The 23,385-nt window shown below is 45.9% G+C and overlaps 1 protein-coding gene across 14 annotated transcripts in view; it reads right to left on the bottom strand.

The window, feature by feature from the left end:
• shaker (potassium voltage-gated channel protein Shaker) overlaps positions 1–23,385 on the bottom strand; it is a 182,191-nt gene that overhangs the window by 91,225 nt on the left and 67,581 nt on the right. Inside the window, exons 1-2 of one of the 14 annotated variants that reach the window (XM_069115274.1) lie at positions 17,153–18,621; positions 15,317–15,406 (exon numbers count right to left, since the gene is read on the bottom strand). The exons of 12 other annotated variants lie outside the window; for them this stretch is intronic. In XM_069115274.1, the coding sequence (XP_068971375.1) occupies positions 15,317–15,342 (26 nt within the window). In that variant the 5' untranslated portion in view covers positions 15,343–15,406; positions 17,153–18,621. Of the gene's footprint in view, positions 1–15,316; positions 15,407–17,152; positions 18,622–23,385 lie in introns of those variants that run through there. One more of the 14 variants, XM_069115281.1, reaches the window with a different exon arrangement.

Genomic DNA, 23,385 nt, shown 5'->3' with positions numbered 1-23,385 from the left:
AAAATCGATCGACCGAATTTCCTGACGTAGGTATACGTGCATCGAGGCGATACTGGAAAATCGGGACACGGACGCGGTGATTTCGCGGTCCGCGTCACGCCGCTCGCATCGATTTCAAAGAGAGTGAGAGAGAGAATACGTGGAAAGAGACAGCAGAGACGAATTTCCAGAGGAACTTTGTCGATTCGTCCGCACGGCCTGACGAATTAAGCTTCGGCTCCACCAAGTTATCATTTCGCCGCGTAATCGTTTCAGCAGCCGAATCAAGCGATTCGTCCGGTTGATTCGTCGAGGCTAACCGGTGACCTTACAGAAACTCGGCCTGGAAAACGCCGATAATTTGAAAACCGATTATCTTCGATACGTTCGACTTGGGCGCAGCGTTTCGCCCGATCTAGCGACCCGACTCGGTCGAATCGTTAGCCGAGTCAACGGAACAACGAAGAGGGCGCGTGTCGCGCTTTTCTTAGTCCCGTTTTGCGTACTAGGCGCGGCAAATGCGTGGATAAATAAATAGCGCAGCGGGAACAGTTGGCAGCCCGTGGAAATCGCAGAAAACAGGTGGACGCGCGTTCGTTGCATCCAGAAGTTGGATTAACGCAAGCGAAACGGAAGTTTCGCGTTCGCAGTGAAAATAAATCGAGTGTACCCAGAACAGGAAAGTCACGCAGCCGACTAAAAATACAGCGTGCCGAAAGTATCACCGCGTCGATACTTCCTTCCTACCCCTAAAAGGATCGCGCAAAACCGTGAACCCATCGTTTTTCTCATCCAAATATTTCCATATGGAGAACGCTGAAAAATCGAAAGAGCTGTCGCAACTGCAACATCGCCTCTTTTCTCTTTTTCACCGTTGTTTCGTGTTGAACCACGGAATCTGGTCGGTAAAAATAACTCAGCAGAGAGGTTGTAGCAGGAAAATTGGACGAGGAACCCTCACGTGAAAAGCAACGGCAATGAAAATGACGCAGCGGCCATTAATGCCGCATGAAAAATTACTCCCGCCTCCTACCTCCCTCCTACGTGTACTCTGCTTTTACGAATTCAACTGCCACCTCTTCGAGTATCGTTGCACGTATTATTCTAGCAGCGGAGACGTCGCGACCATTAGTTTCGTACAGGGCCAAGGAGAAACGCGACGTGGACGCTCTCAGCCCGCGTACATCACCTTCGCTCTGTAACCTTCGAATCTCGTTCGATCGTTCAAACGCCAATAAATTTACCGGGTCTATCCGAACGAGAAGCTTCATTTTTCCTAGGAAAATTATTCGATTGAATGGCAATGGAAGGGAAAATTGGCGCTGTCCAGGTTCGCAGACAGAAGCCAATGCAGAGAGAAACTCGTTCGTTTGAAGGAATTTCTAACCACTGTACGACCTTGGAAGCGAGAAGGACGCGGTGCAACGAAAGCTGCAAGCCGGGAACATAGGCTCGTTGCGGGTCCCTGGAGGAGATGCCACGTAAATCAGCGTAAATAGCGAGGAAATTGCCAAAGTTGAGGCGATTTCTCAGCTTGCGAGGCAACGAGAAACCCGCAACTTCCTCTCGCTGGCTATTTTTCCGCTCGCTAGCAGGGTCCTACGGTCTGTCAGAAGAATTTTCCAGTCGCCTAGAATCCGTGGGAATATTTTCGTGTAATTTGACGCTAAATAAATTTCCATTCGTCGTCGCAAGCAACTTGCGAGTCGGTTGACAAGGCGGTGTGTAATCGACCCGCGCTGTTCATTCTGTCTGTTCGACCAACAAAAAATAGAACGCGGTCGGAGTCGCGATGACAACAAAAATATTTTCAATGGCGCGGCGAGTAATTGATTCGTCCGCTTAAGCCGGCCGATACCTGTGCCGGTTTCGATCAGACAAGGAGTTTATGTCAACGAACGAATAAGCGGCCGATCGTTTTGACCCGGATCTTATTTCCCTCGTAATTGACGTTCAACCTCGAACGGTAGGTTTGCTTTTGCAGAAAGAATCGCCGGTACCTTGCATTAAAAAAATTACTTACGCGTGAATGCAGAACAAAAGCAAGGGATTGTTTATCGAAGGGATAAAATGGCGTGGATACGATGGCGAGTAATAAACGACCACTTTACGCAGCAATGATATATCAGTCGGTAGCCAATAACGACAGGAAATAACGCGTTGACATACATTCCGGTTGCCTGCAGCATCGACAAGAGGCGAATCGACCGCCCGTTCCGCCTCATTTTCCACCAGAAGATTGGACGGTCTTTTTAACTTGTGCAGCAGCATGGTCGTCGCATGTGTACGTTGCTAAAGACATTTCGCCGTCATTGAACGACCCGGTCAAATGTTTTCTTACCAAAGAGGCAACCTCGCTGTTCCACGCGAATGAACGGAACAACATCGTCTGGTCGAAGTTATCTTTTGTGTGATATCCTTTGTCAAACATTTCCAATGATTATTTTAAGCTATTAGATACGGTTGAATTTTCTGCAGAGTTTCACGCGAATTACGCGTAAGCGACACGGCACTGCAACGTGTGACGGATAATGGTGTTGCCTACGCAAGCACATTGGAACGAAGTTTTTGATAATTAAATTACAATTTTTCGTAAAGGTACGATGCGTATACTTGAACTTGAATAATTTACTTTAATAATTAATAATACAATCGAGTGTGATATATTTTAAAGCGCCACATACACGTCACAATTTCCATGCTCATAACGCGATAGTGTTTTTCAAATTGCTCTTCGTTTTCTGTTTTCAAGCGATATTTTCAGCTTGAAGATTCTACGAAATTAGAAGGAGACGGATTGGTATGCTAAAAAGAGCATCTAATAATAGTACGTTTATTTTAACGCAGAGCAACAATTGATATCTGACACTGGCAAAAACAAAGACTATATATTCTGTCTGTATCTTGTTAACATTGTCATAGAGCGTTGCGAGGACACAAAAGAATGCGAAGCAAGACAAATGAAAAAGATCATTTAGATGAAACGGTGAGCGAATGATCGAGTAGAGTGAGCCACCATAGTGGCGCATCGTACTTGAGAGTTTAACGGGAGATTCCTTGGATCGCGCGTTATCTCGCGAAACACGCAGCTCGTAATTTGACCGCGAATTTCACCTCAGCTCGCGTTAGGTCTTTTGTGCGTGTTAACTGATCCGCGCGAAAATTCCCTACACACAGTTCACGGAAGTGGAAACGAGAGGAACAGGTGACGGTCGTTGCTCGAGTATCTGGAGAGGCAGCGCGTACCTCGCTTAAGCTGTCGTTAGACCAACCGGAAGGGACCATTGTCTGCGAGTGGCGGTCCGCGAGGACAATCGAGTCCGAAGAAGCAAAGTACTTTCGCCCCGCAGCTTTCAAAACAATGACGCGCTTGCGGTAGAGCAGGAACGAAAACGTCGGCCGTGCTCTTCGCCGAAAGACTATCACCGTTGCCAGAGAAAAACGTTTTACTTTGTTTTTCACGGTGAAGGTAACCCAAAACGAGCGGAATTTTCCTAGAAACGAACGTTTATTGTGCTCGGTCGAACGGTCTCGAGCATTCGCGTGCAAAAGACGAAAGAACGTTTTCGATGAAATAAAAATAAAACTGTGGTTCGGGAAAAACTTCATTTTTACCAACGGGAATTTCTGAATAATCGAAGCGACCCACGTGGAATTCGATGCAGCGGTTATACACCGCTTCTACGAAACTTGACGCGTGTTAGGAAACGATATTTAACGAAAACAAACGTAATATCTGGTATCTGTAAGAAGAAGAGTATTTCATGCGTCTGAGAATTCTTGCAAAGTTTTTTTTTTTATTAATTATTTGAGGTGTAATGTGTAGTCAGTGATGATAGTGCTACTGTTGGTGTAAATGGCGCTTGGTGGGGTACTGCTACTTTTCTTCTCATTTAGATGTCGTGGAAAGAAAAATCAGACTACAGACTCCGGGATTTGAACTCGGGTCCCGAACGTTCGTAACCAAAGACGCTTTTTTTTTTTTTTAATGATGTTTATTTAACCAAGGATACAATTTTAGTTACATTTTGGTATCCATAATAAACTGTGAATTTTGGTAATGATGTGCTAGGCAAAAGTACCGATACGCGACGGTACAACGTAGCCATACTATATTATGTGTAGGCGTTTTACATTTTTTGTGATTTTAAATCTATTCTTTGGATTTAAGCCGCTGGGGGGGCGGAGCTTTTATGTAATTTTGTTCTTGGTTGATTTTTTTGTCCTGAAACTTGATTTTTTTGTCCTGAAACTGTAACCAAAGACGCTAACCACTGCGCTGTCGTCATCGGACAGAAGTTGCTGTCGAGTGCCGCTAAATATTATTTAATTTGTACTTTACAATTTGTCCAGCTGAACATTTGGTAAATTTCTTGTAAAGTGAAACTTAAACTTCCTTTGTCTAAAGCCCAGCATTTCGCATGCTGTTTTGCGCTCGACACGATAGCACAAATCTTTACAGCGGAACAGAAACGAGCTTTAAAGCATAAAAATCACAGCGATGAATCAAGATACGAAAGGATCGATTCGAGTACTAAACATGACACCGGCGGAAAGCCAGTGTAATCCGATGTATAAATGAACAGATGAACGAGGATTTTGTCGCTGAAAGAAACATACGACGTATCAGCCGGCGTATTTCCACCGGAGTATGTCAAAGTTCGGATTCTTCGACTTGAACCACGAGACCGAACAAATCACCGAGAACGTAAACGCAAACGTCGTTTTCCATTGACATTTTTAGGCAAACGGTCTGTTTGAAAGAAGTTGAAAAATCGCGGTGAAATTATCGATCGTCCACGTTATTAAACAAGAACGAACGAAAGTTGAATCATTGAACTGGAAACGCGGAAGTAAGTGTAATTTCGAACCGGAAATGTGGAAAACGGCCGAGCTTACGTAAGAAGAGATCAACTTTGGTTGCGAGGAGACTCGGGATTACGTAACGCGGTTGCATAATATATCGTCTCCGTGGACTTTCAACGGCGCGCAAATTGATTACTGGAATCATCGTTCCAGCGAAAAGAATTCAATTTTCGCGTGTCACTGGCACACGCGTTCTCGAAAAAACGCGACAAACGTGCGCCATCATTTCTCCACCGAACAACGTCTACGACCTAATTCTCGTTATCCATCGTCTTTCCCTAACGACTGCCACGCGATTGTTTACGGAAACAATGGTAATTAACCTTCTGCAGTTGGTGAAAGAGATGGCGCTGCAATCGAACAGTGCGACAAATTACGTCCATCGGGTTGTTTCGCGCGCAAAAAGCGGCGATTATTTGCGCTACCATTGTGAAAATGTTCGACTAATTACCAATGGGACGCGAATCGTCAAATTGAAAGAAACGGTCGTATGTTTCAAAAATGCTTGAAAAACGCTGCGAAATAGAAGGTAACGGGGCGGTAAAAATGAAACTGCAGCCGTAAGCTGGAATCGCAAGTAACAGAGGACGAGATCGAACAATCGAACGTTTTTGTTCGGGGATGACCTCGTAAAAGGAGAAAAAAAAGAAAAAGAATATCGCGCTCGAGCAATCGGGTAACTCTGAATGGTCACTTGTTAAAAGTTTCGTGTTGTACAACTCGTTTCCACACGAGCCCGAGTAATTCCAATTATATAATAATGCACCGGCTGTTCGGAAGTTTTAAGGATAATTATAACTTTCTACGACCGGCAGTAATGAAACGGTTGGGTATTAAAGCGGCCGCGGCTTCGCGTATGTTCGAACGAGCGCGCGCCGAGACGTCGCGTCGCGTCACGTCGCCGGGGACGCGAATTTATCGGTTGCGAGTTGACGTTTCTCCGCGCGTAACTCGCCGAGCGCGCCGAGTCAATTGCTTCGTTGCAGCATCAGCGAAAGCTCGGAAACATGCCACGTCGCCTAGCAAGTCAGCTACCCTGAAACCAAACGCGAATCACTGCAACTGCCTACACTGCCAGCAGCTTTTCCAACAGCGAACAGTCGTTCGTTTCGTTATTGGCATTTAGCTATCGTTATTTCAAAATTATATGCAGTGTGCGTATTTTAGAGACATTCGATCGATCTCTACGTTATATTCAAAAGCAAATTAATCTTTGGAAACTACTCGAGTAACCTGCAACCTTTGTATTGGAAATTATGTCTCAGCGATGTCCGCATCGATTACCTCTATTTCTCTCGTGAAATCAGTTTGGCCATTTTTATACAGCCTGTTCCATGTATAGTTGTAATTTATTTATTTATTAACGGGTTGAAAAAAGAAGCCTCTGGTGTACAACGTATATATGCAGCCATCGCAGGTGGCGTGTGAATAAAGAAAGTGTAGAACTTGGGAAAATTCATTAAAATTGAATAAAATGAGCATAAAGCTTATGATGCGATTATTATGGGAGGAAACTTAAAATAGCTTAAGCTGCGTCGAGAAACAATATAATTTGAAACAAGATAAAATTTCGCGATTTCTAACCGTATCGTTTAGTATTTCACGTACAAATAGCAGGATCATCGTAAGATCTCGACGCTCGAGCGACGTTACATTAAATCGATACATCGTAGATGAGTAGTTATGGTTATCGTAGGGCATGGCGTATACCCAAACAATTTATTTGAAAAATATTATTTGTGTAATTCAAATATTTCGATAACAGTGTGACCAAACAATAGAACGATACTCTATATAGTAATATATAGTAATTAGTAATAGTAATATGTGATTCTTAAAGTGTCTGTGCTCTTAGAGTACCTACATATCCCATAAATGAAACTAAGCATTTTGAACGGTGTATCAGGAATTTTGATATAGATTAATATGACAATACAGATTACAATGAGATCAGTATAGATAAATGAAAAATTATAATAAAGATAAAAATGGAATAAGATGTTGAGGTTGACTGATAGAGAAACGAGTGGATGAATTTGTAATAGAAAAATATATTGAAATAAGTATGCTGATTCAGATGCTCACTCATACAGTATTACAATATAATAGGAAGAGGTTATAATAGGGAGCACGTTCAAATATTCATAGCAAAAGAACATTACCAAAAATGTTAACCTTGTAGTTCTATCTGAAGGCTATAGAAATCCATTTATAGCTCTTTTGTTTCTAAACCTTGTAATCCAAAACAAAATTTATATTCAACAGCACAATAATATGGACCTCTCCCTATTTCCAATTTTTTCTTTCACTAAATTCTATTTTCTCTGTAACAACAATCTTCAGGTCACGGATACACAAAAGAAAAGGTGTAGAATTTTTCTTGAAGTGATTACTTCAACATAAGATAAGCTGATAACTGCAAAGTGTCGAGCAGTGCTAATAGAGGCCACAGTGGTGCCCTTAAGATATAACTATATTTTATAACGTATAACTATGACATAATTATAAGAATATAATATATATATGTATATGGAAATATTTCTCAAGTGAGAGAAAAGGATAACCAAACATTTGGATTAATTTTGTCAGTTTGCACTGTAGCGGCACATGAGCTGGAAGACAATTTATATCTTATTGTTGTTTTGCCTCGGAGTATCAATATCGTTAGTATACACATAATGTAATAATAAATAAACTCCGGACAAAACAATATCGCCACTACGTGCAACCGTGAAACAAACTCGAATTTAAATTTCCCGCCTCTCCCCCTACCAGTAAAAATAGACGAACGCGATCGTAAGGTGACCAGTTTTCTCAGTTAGTCTCGAACGATCTTATAAGCAATTTGTACACTGTCTTTACCGAATATTGTCTGTACTTATTTATTTATTATTTTAAAATATACTCGGCGGATTTTAACTTCGAATTATCTCGTCATTCTAACCACACGATCAACCATCCTCCACAGCACCATGATTTTAAGTTGAACAGATCACGCTGTATAAGTACACGTCTGATAGAGATGAAACAATTTTAAATCATCAGGAAATAAAAGTAAGAAGAATGAAAGTATTCCGATGCATCGTTAGCGTGATAATAAATTCATTCGCCGAACGACAACAGAAAGAAATAGATGTGTCTGGGAAATAACTTTTCATCAGAGTTATCCTGTTTCGGAACAAGTTTCGATACGATCAGGTACGAACGGACCTTGTGGACGGTAAATCGTTCGGCCATCGTCCGTTGCGTGAAAAAGAAACAGAGAGAAAGAGAAGGTTGCCATGTCCGAGCTAGCGGAATATGAGGCAGTAGGAGCTGCTGGTCGCGGTGGTTTGGTCGATCGTTGGAAACGATCAATTCCACCCACTCGGCGAGTTTCGAGACTCTCGGGCAAGCAGTTCGAGGATCGAGCGTTTTCAACGGTGCAGCTTCGGCTATCATTTGGAGAACGAACTGAGCGATCGCCTGGTTTCTGGCGAGCGTGGATTTAATTACGTCGTAATTAGGTCGGCGGTTTCAGACGTCTCCATTTGCAAAGGCTTCGATACGAATTAGAAGAAGGTATTTCGACGTGGAAACGTTAAAAATCACAGTGAGACTGTAACTGTTCTCGGTTGCCATTATGCTTTGAGCTCGCATCACGTTTCTTAGCGGAGATCGTGAGCTGCGCTAAAAGTACACTTACGCGCAGAAACGATGCACTCTGCGGCAGCGTGGCCGTGCGAAGTTTTCGTTCGTCTGAAAGGCAGCATTTGATATTTTAAGCATCGAACGACCTAAGTACGGCGCGCAAAGCGCCTTTAACCCCACCGATTTTAGACGCCAGCCCATCCACGTTTCAGGTAAACACCGATCTTCTCTAAAATGGCATGCTTCGATTTGTGCAACAAGAACGAATAAATAGAATCAATAAACTTCTCACCTGACAGCCGATGCTTACGCGCGTATATCCGTCCGCCCGTTATCTAAATAAAGTGTCGCTGGTGAAACGGTAAACTGTTGCACGAGAAACTCTACAAAAATATATAGCACAACTTGACCAACCCTATGTCGACAGAGTGGCGCTCGCGAGCAAGCGTATCATATTCAAACGTATCACACACGATACAGCGTCTGTTGGTCATGCAACTTCGCAAGACAGAAGCGGTCAGCGTGCGTAAAACATGCGTGTACGCGCGTAAACACGCGTCCACGAATTCGCGTTCGAACTTTTCCCAACGTAGTACGCGTCGTTGGCGCAAGAAACAGAGGGGCAAGTACGTGGACAGCCGCGAAGAAAGCTCGAAGGGAAGCGTCGAACCGGCCGAACGCGTCGCGTAAACAAATTTCCGAGTAAAAATCGAAGCGTGTGCGAAAGTTGGGCGGAAGTTGTGCGGAAGTACAGCTGCACCGCTGCGGCATCAGAGCCTATCTAGGCATGCGAAACGCGAAAACAAGCGGAAGGCAGCTGCCCGCGATCGATGCGGCATAGTCGAGACGTCTTCTCGAGAAAAACGCCCTTTGCGCTCTTCATACTTCCGAAGGAACGCGTTCGTTCGTGTTCGGCGGTGATTTGTCCTTTGGAAATGCCAAACGATCCTAACATAGCCACCCGGCACACTTCCGAATAATCAAGTAGAATCGCCGTCATCGTTCGTAGTATCCCGTTGGTTTGCCTGGCTGATCCGTATTCCACGTTCGAGTCAAATATTTCCAGTCAATTCGATCACTCGTTCGAACGCGTATTCTCATCGACCATTAACACGTTCAATGCCATGCCAGTTTTACAAAGTTTGGCAGTGGCGTCACGATGAATTTTTTATTATGCGATACATATAATATTGAAATATTACCTACAAGAAATATGCTACGGTGTATAATCATCATTGGTGAATTTATCTCACTGAGGTCACCGGTGACCCCCATCGCGCTGTACTGCAATTTCGCTCGATTCACTTATTTTTTCCGATTATAAATTACCTCATATTGTTTGTTCGTGTTGCTAAATAATTATTCTATGTTGTTACGTCGCGGGACCTACCATAAACCATAATCCATCCCTCGATCATACATGTTCGGATCCGCAATAATCCTAAAGAATCGCCACAAGATTTAGCGTGTTTTACTTTACTGTCAAGGTCCTTAATTGCCATTAAACATGTATCAAGTCGAAACATTCCTTACGGTTATTGTTCATTATGGTAAAACACGCAAAAATCCGGGTTTCACAGCCATTGGCCGGGGGAGCACGTAATAGATCTATATTTCATGTATCAAAAAACTATTTTTATATGTTTTATACTTCTTTAATTTCGTCAAACCATTGTAGTAACGATGGTAATGATAACAAATTTATAACTATTGACATTTGTTCAAATTATGTATTTCTATTAATCTTGGTGCGCCGGTCACCGGTGACCTCCACGGTGCCACGGCCAAGTTGAGCGCCGATCACCAGGGACCCCCATACAGCCACGGCCAAGTTTAGTGCCGGTCACCGGTGACCCCCGTACAGCCACGGCCAAATTGAGCACCGGTCACCGGTGACCCCTACGGCGCCGCGGCCAATTTTAGTACCGGTCTCCGGTGACCCCCACACAGCCATGATCAAGTTGAGTGCCGGTCACCGGTGACCCCCATGGCATTCAGCGTGTTAAGCACGCCTTGAATCGTGTGATGCGATTACGAGCGATTAGAGTCCCCTTAGAAACACGCGAAGGCGATATTTAAATCGGTGCAAGGTAATAAGCTTGCATAACACTCCGCTCTGTCAATCCATTTTTCCCCTTCGATCGCGCAGCTTCCCGGTAAACAATTTTCCCGGCGCTTTACCGGCCCCTGGTAAAATAAATCGCATCTCGACCAAACATCCTGCCCGTCGACTTAGAAATAACGAGGGTAGAAAAACGAATTCCCTGTCTGTTCGAACGCCACGTCCTCGCTTCCAGGCTGCCGAATAAATGGCATCCGTTTTCGTTGTCATCGATGCCGGCGCACGAAGGAAATTTTCGCTCTCAAGACGGACGCAGTCGCATACGCTGCGATCGATGCACTGTGTGATTTTTCCCAGTGGCCGAAAACTGAAAAGGAGTACGAACAAACCTTTTCTCGTACGAGCCGAGGTTTCTCATCGCGATATCACGCTCGCGAAGTACCGGAATACCGTGTCGAACGAGCGACTGTAAAATCGTACGATCTCGTAGGAAGTCGAGGAGCAAAGTAAACCATGGGAATAACTATGGGGCTAAGGAAGGAATTTTAGCGAGACTGAAACATACGAATATTTAGTCTTCTTGTCAATCCGCTGACGAGACGCAACGCGTCGGATTACCGTTCGATTCGCTCAGATCTCAGATCTCATCTCTGGAAGCTCAGAGATAACGTTTAATTCGACTCGTAATTTATTCACGACGTAGCTGTTTGAAACAAAAAATATAGCATACATCTGAGCGATTGGCAGCGAGATCCACGTGGTTATTAATAACCTTCTTTTCAAAAAATGATCTAATAGTAGCATGTATAATTTGGTGTATTACGTAACGCTCCCTAGATAACCAGGTTGAAAGCATTTTCAGATTCCATCCCAGAACAGCACAATTGCTATATTCAACCTTCGCCAACCTCTATCGCTAGATCGAATTATTTGCTCGACAGACACGAAATATAATTCACCACTATACACCGTACCGATTTATTATCGGAATTTATTATTATGAAGAGTTTCGTCCGGTATCATCGGTGTACTGGAAACACGTGCAAGAACGCGATCCTATTTAATACGAGCACGATACGTTTCACGGGTATAAATATCATTTGCCGGAGGAACAGAATTCCACGACGTTCCTCTCTCCACGGATATAAGCCAGGGAGAGAAAAAAAGGGGCGAGGTAGGCTGACGAACGAGCTGCCTGCCCCGTTTCCCCTCTCACGATACACACTATCACACCCCTAATTGCACTCTCACGTTCGAGCCATATCGGATGAGTGTAGCAACCCGTTCACCATACGAGAATAATTCTATGAATTCCCCTTAGACATGTTTGTCACGCGATCCTGCCACGTTAACGCGCGTTCCGTCTCTCAATTACCGCCGCGGATTATACGCCTTTCAACCTATTTTCCACCCTTTAGATCCGGCTGAAACAGTTGGCGATTATACAAGCGCGCGACTATCACACGCAAATTCGCCGATTCGTCGCACTGCTCCAATCTTTCGGTCTCCTATAAACGAGACGACTCGGTTGGTCAACGAGTGGACGAAGTTCTACGAAGAACCAGGCTCGCGATCGAAAATGGTTACGTAAGTTCGTTAATCGCGCGACAAACGGCCGATACTTTTTTCGTAGCGACTTGGTTGAACTTAATTCTTGACGAGTCGCGGCCGTTCAAGCATCGCATCGCCGAGCGAAATTCCACAAAACGGACCAGGAGGATCAGGTTATCGTTCGATGTATCTTTGTTATCTTTCCACCGTGGCAAAGAAACATTCGAAATATACATCGCGATAAGCGAAATGTCTTTGTAATTGGACTACGCTCGTGAAGAAAATTAGTTTCGGACGAACGACCGAGACTATCGTAAGCGAGCGACTATGCTCGGATTGTCTGCGAAAAAATAGTGTTTCGCTAAAAGCGTTTACCCGTCGGCTAATTGCAAGCACGCAATCGATGTTCCGAATTAGAAGTACGAAAATAGAATCTGTGTATTCGTGCAGAACACGGGAATCGCGTTATCGTAGGTCGATGTACTCGTCTTAATTTCAGCTACGAGGCTCGATTCACAAAACGCTGTCGATAACCTTGAACGCCTGCGAAGAGCGTAATCTGAGGAAAATCGTTTCTCCAATGCCGATATTCGATCCCTTTGAAGAGGGAAAGCTGCTACGGTGAACGAACAGCACCGTTGCAAAACAATGGACAAATTTCGAGCAACCAGACGGTAAACGGTGCGCGAGCGCGACGCGACGACTCCGGAAAAATGTACAGTTTCCTCGATGGCTGGTTGAGCAACAAAAGAATCAAACGACCGTTCACCGCGTTAGCTGGCTGCAGCTCGCTGCGCGCATCAGCCTTCGCTTACAAAGGAAAAAAGAATCGTCGTGCCGACCATTGAAATTACGCGAGGCACTGTATACAATTTACGTCGGATAGCGATAATTAACGCGTTGTTACTTTCCGCATTTCCCCTATACAATTGTTTCTTCTTAATTTACACCGATCCTAACTTCATCTATCACGTCGAAAGTTGAAATTGGAATGGAAAAAATATTTCTTTAACTCGTGCAATTTTAACGCCAATCGCTTATTTCCATTTTGATCGATCGAAGATCCACACATTTTTGTACGGCGATCGAGATGTACGTACGTTCGGGCGATTAATTTCAGCCAAACGTTGATATGCAAAAGTTTCCAATCACCTGGTCGAACCGTCAAGAATTATGAAACAGTTTGGTGTAACTGGGACGATTGATAGCTTGGTAAGCCAGGTCCTGTCGTATTTGTCGGCGACACGTGCGGCTGTACGAGACAAATACCTGTACGCGTTACCCCTTGCTGTGCGAGGTGATATTTCAGCGGGCTCTGATCGCATGCCAAGAACAGGCGTTTCGAAGGCGGCAAAACAAAGGTTCGCCAGGAAAACGAGACAGCGATCGAAGACGAGTGTAAGAAAGAAGACGCGATTAAACAACGACAGTTTACACCGATAAACTGGATTCGAGCTCGTTTTGGCAGCGAACTGCGATTAAAAGGAAACGATGGAATGGGCGATGAACGGCGGCACGTGTAACCCGAATTTAACTCAAAGAAAAAGGGAAGAAGACGCATTTCTAAATTTATTCCGCGATCCCTTGGAATCGATAACGAATGCAACATAAACGTTTCTCGTATATCAAATTCTGGCCTATTTACTATCTGCAGCGACTTAAGAACTTGAACTAGTTAATCTTACTGTGGAATATGTACGATTGCTGATAACTATATGAATTTGGATCTCAACCAAACGTACAAAGTTCTGTTTGCACGCGGCGCTGATTCGCAAACGAATTAGCGATGCCTTTCTCGCCAGAATAACGCGAAACTCGCGTGGATCGTTTCGTCTCGAACTAAAGGAGACGACGTGGCAACAAGACAACTTTCAAGGTCGTGCGAAAGTTGCACGAGTTTGTTAAAAAAAAAAAAAAGGCAAAAGTTACAGCAACAACGATAATCCGATGTTCAGTAGATATTACTCTGTCACGTGTACTGCTATTCACCGATCTCAATTCGCAATTCCCAGTGAAATATATACAGAATATCGCTCGAACCTTATCGATCTTCACACACGATTTACCTAACGAAACGATTAAACCAAACGATAAAAGTACAACTAAATGTGAGAAGAAATTGCTGAAAGATAATGGTGCAAAGATCGCTTGGATTTGCCAGTTACGAACGTGACGACGTCCGACGTAAACGACGATATATGGCTTACCGATAAATCGAGGTAGGCAATATGCTTCTGCGTGAAAAGAAATAAGGCGACGTGACGTACAAATGACTAAACATGGAAAAGATTCGATCGCTTAACAAATCATACGAGCATCGTGAACGTTCTTCGTCTTGGCGTTATTAGGTCGCGAGCGAGCGCATTTGAAATTCAAATGTAGAAAGTTAAGGGAGTGTCAGCGGACACGCGGCAAACAATTTCCTCAGACGTTATGCAACATTTAACGGCGCAGGGAATTTCGCAAACGGCGCGCCAATTACCCTTCAATTTTTTTAAATCTTTCGTTCCCTTCCTTGTCCTATAGGACACGTATCCTCCGGCAGTTGCGTAATTCCGACGATACGCCGCTTCGTCGGCAGTCATCGGGTTCAAGCAGAAAAATTTTTCGCTTTCGCAAGCTTCGCCGTTCCCGTTGTCTCTAACTGTCGCGGGTCGTTCGTTGTACGCGCAAGCTCGCACGCGTGTCTCGATCGAGCAATTTCTGCCTCTTGCGAGAGATTGCTGTAGATTGGATGGATGAATTTTAATTAACAGGAACGACCGCAGAGGAATGCAGAATCATCGGTCATTCGATTCGCGGGTAACGCGTTGCACGAGATTCTTGTCGTAAGGAACGCGATCCTCTGACCATCGCAACTTGGTTCACGCATGTTTCAGATATCTGGCCGCTTCTACCTGCAGCCTTTCGAGACGTTGTCGATGACGTTTATAACGTGAAGCTTCGTGGTAGTTGAATCAACGGCCAAAACAGCAGAAACACCAAACAAACATACAAACGTGTAGACAAACGAACGGGCAGACGTACGAATGGACGGACAGACAGATGTACGACACAAACACAGAGAAGCCTGGCGGATCGGAGAGTTCCGATTAAATTGGCGACAGTGAGGGTATTACAGCGCTGGCGAAAAAACAGATAGGAGGGAAAGGCAGAGGCAAGGTAAAGGGGTACACGTAGGATGTTGTGCGTGACAGTGCGTTCGTTGGGAGACTATGGTGGACTCACCCGCCAGCAACCAGGATCATCTGCATGTTGCATGGAGGCGGCCTCTTTGTCGCTTTTTCGCAGAGGGGGCAGTCCGCAGCGGTGAGTCCTCTAGTTTCGCATGCGGTGACAGAATATAGCTATAGAGTGGTAACTAGAGACAAACAGACGGACGGAAAAAGAAAAGAAAGTCGATGTCCTGCTTAAAGTATCCGATCTCTTATCGTCTTGCGCGCGATGGATCTCCGTGTCCATCGACGGGACAGCGTGGCGCTCGCGGCCATCAAAAATTCATGGTTGTCGGCGAGATCTTGTGAAACCGAGGAGACAACGTTTACGGAAAGTTTGAAAACACCGCGGTTACCATCCCTTGATCTATTTAGTCATTTCTCGCGGGAGAACGCCGCCGAGATTCTCCAACTTTCGCCAACTTCCAAGCCATCGTATATTTTAAGCAGGGATAGAAAAGGAAAGAAAGATAGACAAGTATGGAGAAAAAAGTTGAAAAATACTCGCTAAAATATATATATATATATATATATATATATAGATATATACGTATATGATACACATACTCTTATATATATTATATATTATATAATTGGGCTGGCAACTAAGTGATTGTGGATTTTGCCATTAGGTGCTAATAACAAAATCCTCAATCACTTAGTTGCCAGCCCAATATGTATACAAATATATAATACATAAATATATATATATATATATGTATATGTATATAGGTATATACGGTCTAAGATAGTGGCGAGAGAAAGATATCGAGAGCAATGGAAATGGAAAGAAGTGAAAGTAAACGAGAAACTCTCTACGTAGAGTAATAATTACGTGTGAAGGGATGGTCGTGTCGGTTGTTCCGTGACGGATCAACCTTGAAACCAAAGGCTCGTTGGCCGTCCTCGGGAGTCAACGAGGAAATCGTTCAGAAATGTTGCCAACAAAGTTCTTTCGTCGACGAGATCGACCGTGCACCGAAATAAATACGGCGCGAAACTTTCGCCATTTTTCGTAGAAAGAAGCTCGTTTGAGAAACGAAGACCGAGAACCAAATTCGCGGTAACCTTTCGATAAAAGACCGTTTACAGCGAAACGGTAATTCGAGCTAACAGCTTAGGAACGCGAAACTCGAATCTGCCGTTATCTTGAAATAACATTTTTTTCACGGCTCGTTGGTATCGATACGCGTGCTCTACGGTTTTCCCACTTCGTCTAACTGTTTCCTTAAAACTTTCAACGATCCGGAAGGTTTACGTATTAATCCTCGATCGAAACGTTTTCGAACGTCATGGTTTCATGTTCTAGATTCTCCGTGTTGTTTACCGTGCTGTTTATTTATCGCCGGACAAACAGAAATTCCGTTAACTGTACAGGTAGATGCGATCATTTTCCACGCGCTGTTAAATTAGTTCCTGTCTCTGGACGAAATAAACTCCAGTAACAGAGGCAACACGATAAAACAGAGTTTTCGAATAATAAAAGTGCCGTGGTTCGATTAATGCAGCTGGTAAGCCAAGAATTGGAAAGAAATCGTCCAGGTAAAAGATGTTTGAGCAGTGGTGTGGAAAGAGAGTTTGCAAGGATAAAGGAAAAGACGATAGAGCAAAAGTAGGATCTCGAGATCTTACGTAAAGGTAGCCTGAGCGATTTCTCGTTGCACTCGCGCGACGACCAACAACGAAAGGGTTTCAAATTGACTCGGAACGATCCTTCTGTGTGTAACTATATGCTTCGTGTCACGCAGTGCACGCGCGTGGATGTGTGCCTGTACGTGTGTAAATGTGTGTGTATGTGTGTGTAAACGCGTAACAGCGTAAAGTAGATAGATAGAGAAGAGAAAAGTACAGTGGCTAACTGGCGATGGCCCAGCAGATCGCCGTGGCAGCCCGCACTATTGTACCTTCCCGCATGTTGCGTTTATTACCACGAACCCCCGTGTGTCCCACGCACGTCCTAGGACAGCCGGTGGTGTGTGTGTTATGTGTATGCCACTTACGAATATTCTTCAACCACTGTCACACCGTACACTGCCGCACAACGGTCACGAATGGCCCGACGACGATGTTCGATAACGCGCGATCCTTTGGCCTGTTCATCGTCGGCGACCAGGCACAATGTTCATTATGCCGCGACAGGCGAGTCCACAAGATCCACAGAGTCGTTCGTACGGTGGAAACGGTCGGTCTATCGGTTTCAGAGAACTCGTGGCTCGTTTGCTCGATACACGATGGAGTTTCGAGACGAAGGATGGCAAAGGACGCGAGGAGTGAAGAAGCAGGTTGCGAGAAAGAATGACCGTGACTGTCGTCGGTCGTGTTCACTGGCACACGCGTCGGTGGTCGCCACGCAGTCGCGAAACACAGCGGTCCTGTTTCAACGAAAGTGCGAGCGGAACGCGAAAACTCGGCGAGACTGTGGCCGCCGCGCCGTGTCTCTGTGTGTATCGAGCCGAGCGGCGCAATCACTGTTCCCCGCGTCAGCTGATCGGCGACCGACCATCAGCTTCGCACCGCGTTCTCCGCGCCAGCGAACGGATCGTTTCGACGCGGCGTGTCGCGCGCGCTTCGAACTTTCTCCAGCAACACACGCACGCACCACCGCTGCACCACGTTTCAACCAGCGTCCCAGCACCACGGGAACAATTGTTTGGCAGCGTAACCTGACCAACGAGCAGCGACAAAGTGGGAGAAAAACGGTTTCAGTGGATATCGAACCGCGGCGGCATCGTCGGCCAGTCCGTTCGTTTCGTCGCGCTAGACGAGTCCACCTCGACCAAGGACGTTCCAGGAAATTCGAACACGGTCGTGCAAGGCATTCTCAAGGACGGCGAAAGCATTCGAAGACGTTGGCGACTGACAGCGGGTAGTCGGCGAGGGGTGAACCGTACGGCGGAAGGATGGCATGGGCGAAGGCAAGGGAGCTGCAAAACACCGATAAAGCGCACCGTCACGCAATCATTTAATTTAATCGCGTCCTGGACACGAGTTCGCCTCGTGTAACCGTGTTCGCTTCGTCCTCGTCCTCGATTTCGTCCACTATCCGCTCGGTCGGGTTAACGAACACCGCGAAACCACCGCCTTCTCGATCGAAATTTAAAGCGGAGGGAAATACGGAAAGAAGGCGAACGCGATCCGATGGAAAAAGTGGAAGGGGTGAACAGAGAGAAGGGGCAAGGGCAAAAAGGAACGGACGCAAAAACATTTGGCAAGCGCTGGTCACATTCTCCACCGAGAAAACCACTGCCACGCGGTCTGTCGATTCGATTAGCTCCGTTAAACCGTGTTTTTCGCTGCTTCAACACCCGCGAAATTTTCTCGCCTGCTTCCCCCTTGTCCTTCACCCCCACCCCTTCCCTGTTAGTTTTCCACGAGTCGAACGAAGCACGCTGACGCTCAGACGAAAAACGCCAAGGTACGTTGGCGTCCGAGTGGAGTGTAGGTCACAGCGTGGCGTCACGCGTTCTCTTAATTTGTCCGCGCGAACGCTAGACGGGTCCACTTTGGCGCGTGATCCTGGCCAATCTGGAAAATCGTGGAAATCGGGGTCGAACGGTAGCGATAAAGTGTCGCGGCCACCAAGATCGTCGAGGTAAGTGTAGGCGTCGCGAGAATACTGACGAAGGTTTGTCGGCACCGAGCCGAGCTGACAACAAAGGGAGGGCAGGAGGGTAGAAACGTGGACGCGCGACACGGAACACAGGTGACACAGGACAAACAGGGAAACGTAAGAGGAAGAAGAGACACCGCGAGACACCACACACTGGCGCACACAGAGAGACGGTTGCTTCGGCGACGACGACAACGACGACGACGCGACGCGACGACCTGTAGGCAAATTCACCTCGAACAACCACGTTTCCCCGCGTTTCGTAGGTTTCTGAATCGTAGAGCCGGACGTGCGTGTCGCGAGACCCTCGTAGATACCAGAAAAGGATGAAACGACCGACAGGGTAGGGGCGAAGGGGTAGGGATTGAGGGGCGGGCGGGAGATGGGAAAGGGAGGGAGAACAGCGGGAAGATGGTATAAGCCGAGGAGTACGAAAGGAACAACCACGGAGGATGGAGGAATGGAAACGCTGGTGGAAAGATGGTGGAACGACGGAAAGCAGTAGCTGGAAGAAGCAGCTGCAATGAGAAAGAGAAAACGGTGAAGAAGCGCGTGAAAAGTGGCGGAACTACGAGGAAGGATGACCGCAGGCGTTTAAGCGGCTACGAGAGGTTCGCGTACGAGAGACAGTCCTGCGCCTCCGTCGAGTTAAAACGGTGAGGTGTTTGTGCGTTTACGGGTACGGACAGACAGAGAGACGTAGTAGGTTGGACCTGGTGGGACAGGGCGGTAAAGGACGGTGGAGGTGCCAGGCTTGCTGCTTGGAACCGCCGCGGCGCGGCGGCGTTGCACGGCGGCGCCACCGCCGCTGCAAAATCTCTCCCTCACGTTTCGCTTTCCTCGCCCCAACCTCTATCCTATGTTTCTCTGGCTCTATCTTTCAGCCGCCCTATGCCTCCTCGCTAGTTTCGCTATTTTCATCTCTCTCCCTCTCTTTATTTTTCTCTGTTCACCATGCGTTCGTAGTTTTCGAGCAGCGTCTTTGTTACGGCGATAGTTGCGTCTCGCTCGGTCGTACGGTCAGCTTCCAAAGAGCAAGCGAAGAGAAGTACGAAATGGAGAAGGGTGGGGTTTAGTTGGGCGTGCAACGTGTGGCTGTTGGCGTTCGCGGCACACGCTCACGCTCGATCCCCGTTACGCTCGTAGTCGCTGATTCGTGGCTGTGTTTGAGACCGGGTTTCACCGCGTTTGTATATGCCGAAACGGGTTCGTGCGCACCCAAAGTGCGCGTGAATGTATGAACGGCGAGGTAGAATGTACGGCCGCGCGCTCACCGTCCCACCCAACCGGCCACCCACTCGACCATCTATCCACCTCGTCCCCGCCACACCGCCTCCGCTGCTGCTCGTGCGTGGAGTTCCAAAGTCGATATCTAGCCACACCGGCGACTCCAGTATTATCCTAGAACACTTTCCAACCGCCCTTCAGGATTTCCGAGTGTCTTGCCACGATTTATTCCGTCGCAATAGCCTTATTTGCTTCGGCCTCTCGATCAAGCGACGCGACGCGACGTGACGCAACGCCACAGGGTCAGCCAGCTGCGCGAAACGGCCCAATCCTCCCTTCGACGGGATGAAGGGATTTGGAAGGTCGCGCGGCGCTACGGCCAACGCGCAATGAATGGATCGTAAGAAGCAACGGTAGCAGTGTAGCCTTCGTGCAAAATGGTTGCTCCGTGCAATTCACGAGCGACGATACGGAGAACTTAGTCAGAATTCTGCCCGGAGGAGACGCCCGGCAATTCTCGTAAATCTTCGCTGTCTTACGCATTTTCACATCGATCGCCGAAAAGGACGCGAAAGTCGTGCGAGAAGGAGGCAGTTGAGAAAGTTCGACTGGATAAAAGCATCGGAAGTTTCGATAAGATACTTGTTCAGAGACGATACTTCTTTCTTCGTGTCGTATGCTATTTTCAATTCGAATGAGCAGCTGCAAATGTAATTTTTGCGACGCCCTGCGATACAATCGACGAACAGAACGTCGAAAAGACGCAATCCGTCTGCTAGGCCCGCGACAAGCTTTGTTTGATAATGTAGATACGAAAAGAGATAAATCTTGAAATCTGGCGTACGACTGAATATACGTAGAATTCGTAATACGTGGCGACGATTTACTATTTCGCGATAAGCTTGGTCGTTGGAAAGTCGATAATGCAGGAATGACGATATATGGCGATCGATAACGAATAATCAAACGTTTGCCTGTTACGTTTCTCGTTGTTTATTTGACTCGATAGATTCGGTCAAAGCCCCGATGCTCTTCAGACGCAATTGCTTTGCCAACTTTATCGCGAGAATCGTAAGTTTGCCAAGCGCCAAACAACATGTTAAACGTCCTCGAATTTCGGAACGATAATTTCTTTTCGCCATCGAAAAGATGGGAGAAAGTTTTCTAAACGTTCGATTTAACTCTCAATCTGCCAAATAACGACTTGTGATCGACTGAATAGATATCAGGCTGAATATTATTCGTATGAGCGGCGGTAACTCCTTGCGAAAGGACGTGACCACGCGATCGTTATGCACGCGTCGCAACTATTCGATATTACTTTCTCGATTGAACCTTAAACGAGGGTACTTTGCGCGAGCGCTGAAGGATGCGACGGTTCGATACGTACGGGCGTAGCAATTTCCCCTCGAATAAACGTTATTCGTTAAAGTGGCGTTCTTTGAAAAATTACTTGATAACGCGATTAACTGTCAAACCATCCCAATTATCTTCCTTTGTTTCGTTTCTGTTTCTCTTTCTCGCTGAATAAATCGAACGATCGAGATCGATCTGGTGGCCGAAACGAGCCAATTGAAGAGATCGACACACACCCCCGGTAAAAATATGCACGTTTATCTTGGAGATGGCGCATAATGTATAGATCGGTGCATCGAAATCTTCGATATCGATGATAACAGGTTCGAACTAGCGTCGGCCACGAGGGAATCTAGGACACATGAAAATCTTTTATCTGCACTGACCCAGACCTAATTCAGGATCCACGGTAATCAGAGCCCTGCACACGCCGGGTTGGTTCGATAGCGCGGTTTAACGCTAACAGCCCTCTCATCTAGTTCACGGCAGTGATCGATATCTGACTAATCGACAGCTACCAAATCGTTTCTATCATCCTGTCCGATGAACTAGCGGCAATTTTCGAGCCCGCTGGCAGTTGCATCCTCGCCACGACCTACACTCTACACTAACGCATGTCGTAATTCCCAACGCAGCTGACCGTGATATCGTTTGACTTAATCGAGTGATCTCGATGCGCGTCAAGCTAGCCTTACAAAGTCCAATGATTAACGACGTTCCACAAGACGTGTAGCCTGTTCGGATAAAAATCTGCCTCCCCTTTCTTTCCTTTCTGTCTCTCCAGTGAGGCGAATAGAATCCGTTGAAAAAGAAATAAGTGTTTTCTTCCTTGAATTATCAGGACTCTCGAAGACCTCGATCCGATCTTCCTCGCGGAAGCCTTTAATGGAAGGTTGAGCCGCCCTTTAATTAAAATCAGACAAAGCACGAAGAAAAAGGTCAGATAGCGTGCAATGATTAACGAATTTTCTGAGTCCTGACGATCTTGCAAAGATAGCGTCGTAGGCAACGAACGTGGAAATTGATTGAGACGCCGCCTGGCGAGAAGCTCCTGAACTGGCGCATTCAAGCTGAGAGCTCGTGAGCTCTGATTCAAGAAAGCTTTCGTATCGTTCGTCGATACCTGCATTACCAACCTGTCGTTGAATTCAAGCAGGTTCGGCAAGAACGTGCGACGCGAATCCGCTGTGCTTGGATATAAGCTTTCTCGCATCGTTTGGTATCTTTATTATTGTGATCGATCAGAGGATCGACAGACTACAAGTACAACACAAGCGTCGTAATTCTTTTGCGGAAGATAAACGTATCTACATCTATTCCAAAGTTACCATTTTTATCGATTGATACAACTCGTGTTAAAGCGATACGATACGATATGATTACATTACTCGGTCAAAATGCTTCTTTCTAGCTACAGTCGACTACCAATGAAGTTTGCAATAGAAATAACTTACGAAATAACCGATTACTCAAATTAAGGGCTACTTATAATCGATACAGATTTTCCAAATGAGAAACTACTCGCAATCGATGTTTAATTACCGATACAGAATTCTAAACGACGAGCAACAGCTAGGTTCTGGACGAACGTTTCAATCGATTTACAACGATAGAAAAATGATACAAATTAAAAGTGACAAAAGAAGGAATTTTCGTCGATATTCTCGGTTTCTTCTTCTTTCACTTAAAACTTGCACGAAGCGTTCGTTATAATCTTCCTCGGAAGATAACACGCGCGTAAACCGCGACGACGAGTATTTGCACACCGATTGCTCGGTGGCATTGTCAATTTGGTCGAGTTTCTTTCGAACGATAAAGTGACACTGATTGGTATATGTTGCTATAGAAAGGTTCACGGCCACGGTTTACAAGCAGAAGCCCTGGACAAC

The sequence above is a fragment of the Bombus flavifrons genome, chromosome 1 (genome assembly GCF_040668555.2).
Source record: "Bombus flavifrons isolate JBK064 chromosome 1, iyBomFlav1_principal, whole genome shotgun sequence".
In the NCBI taxonomy this organism is placed as follows: Eukaryota; Metazoa; Arthropoda; class Insecta; order Hymenoptera; family Apidae; genus Bombus; species Bombus flavifrons.
The sequence above is the reverse complement of the archived record's forward strand: the minus strand, read 5'-3'. Positions and strand labels throughout refer to the sequence as shown.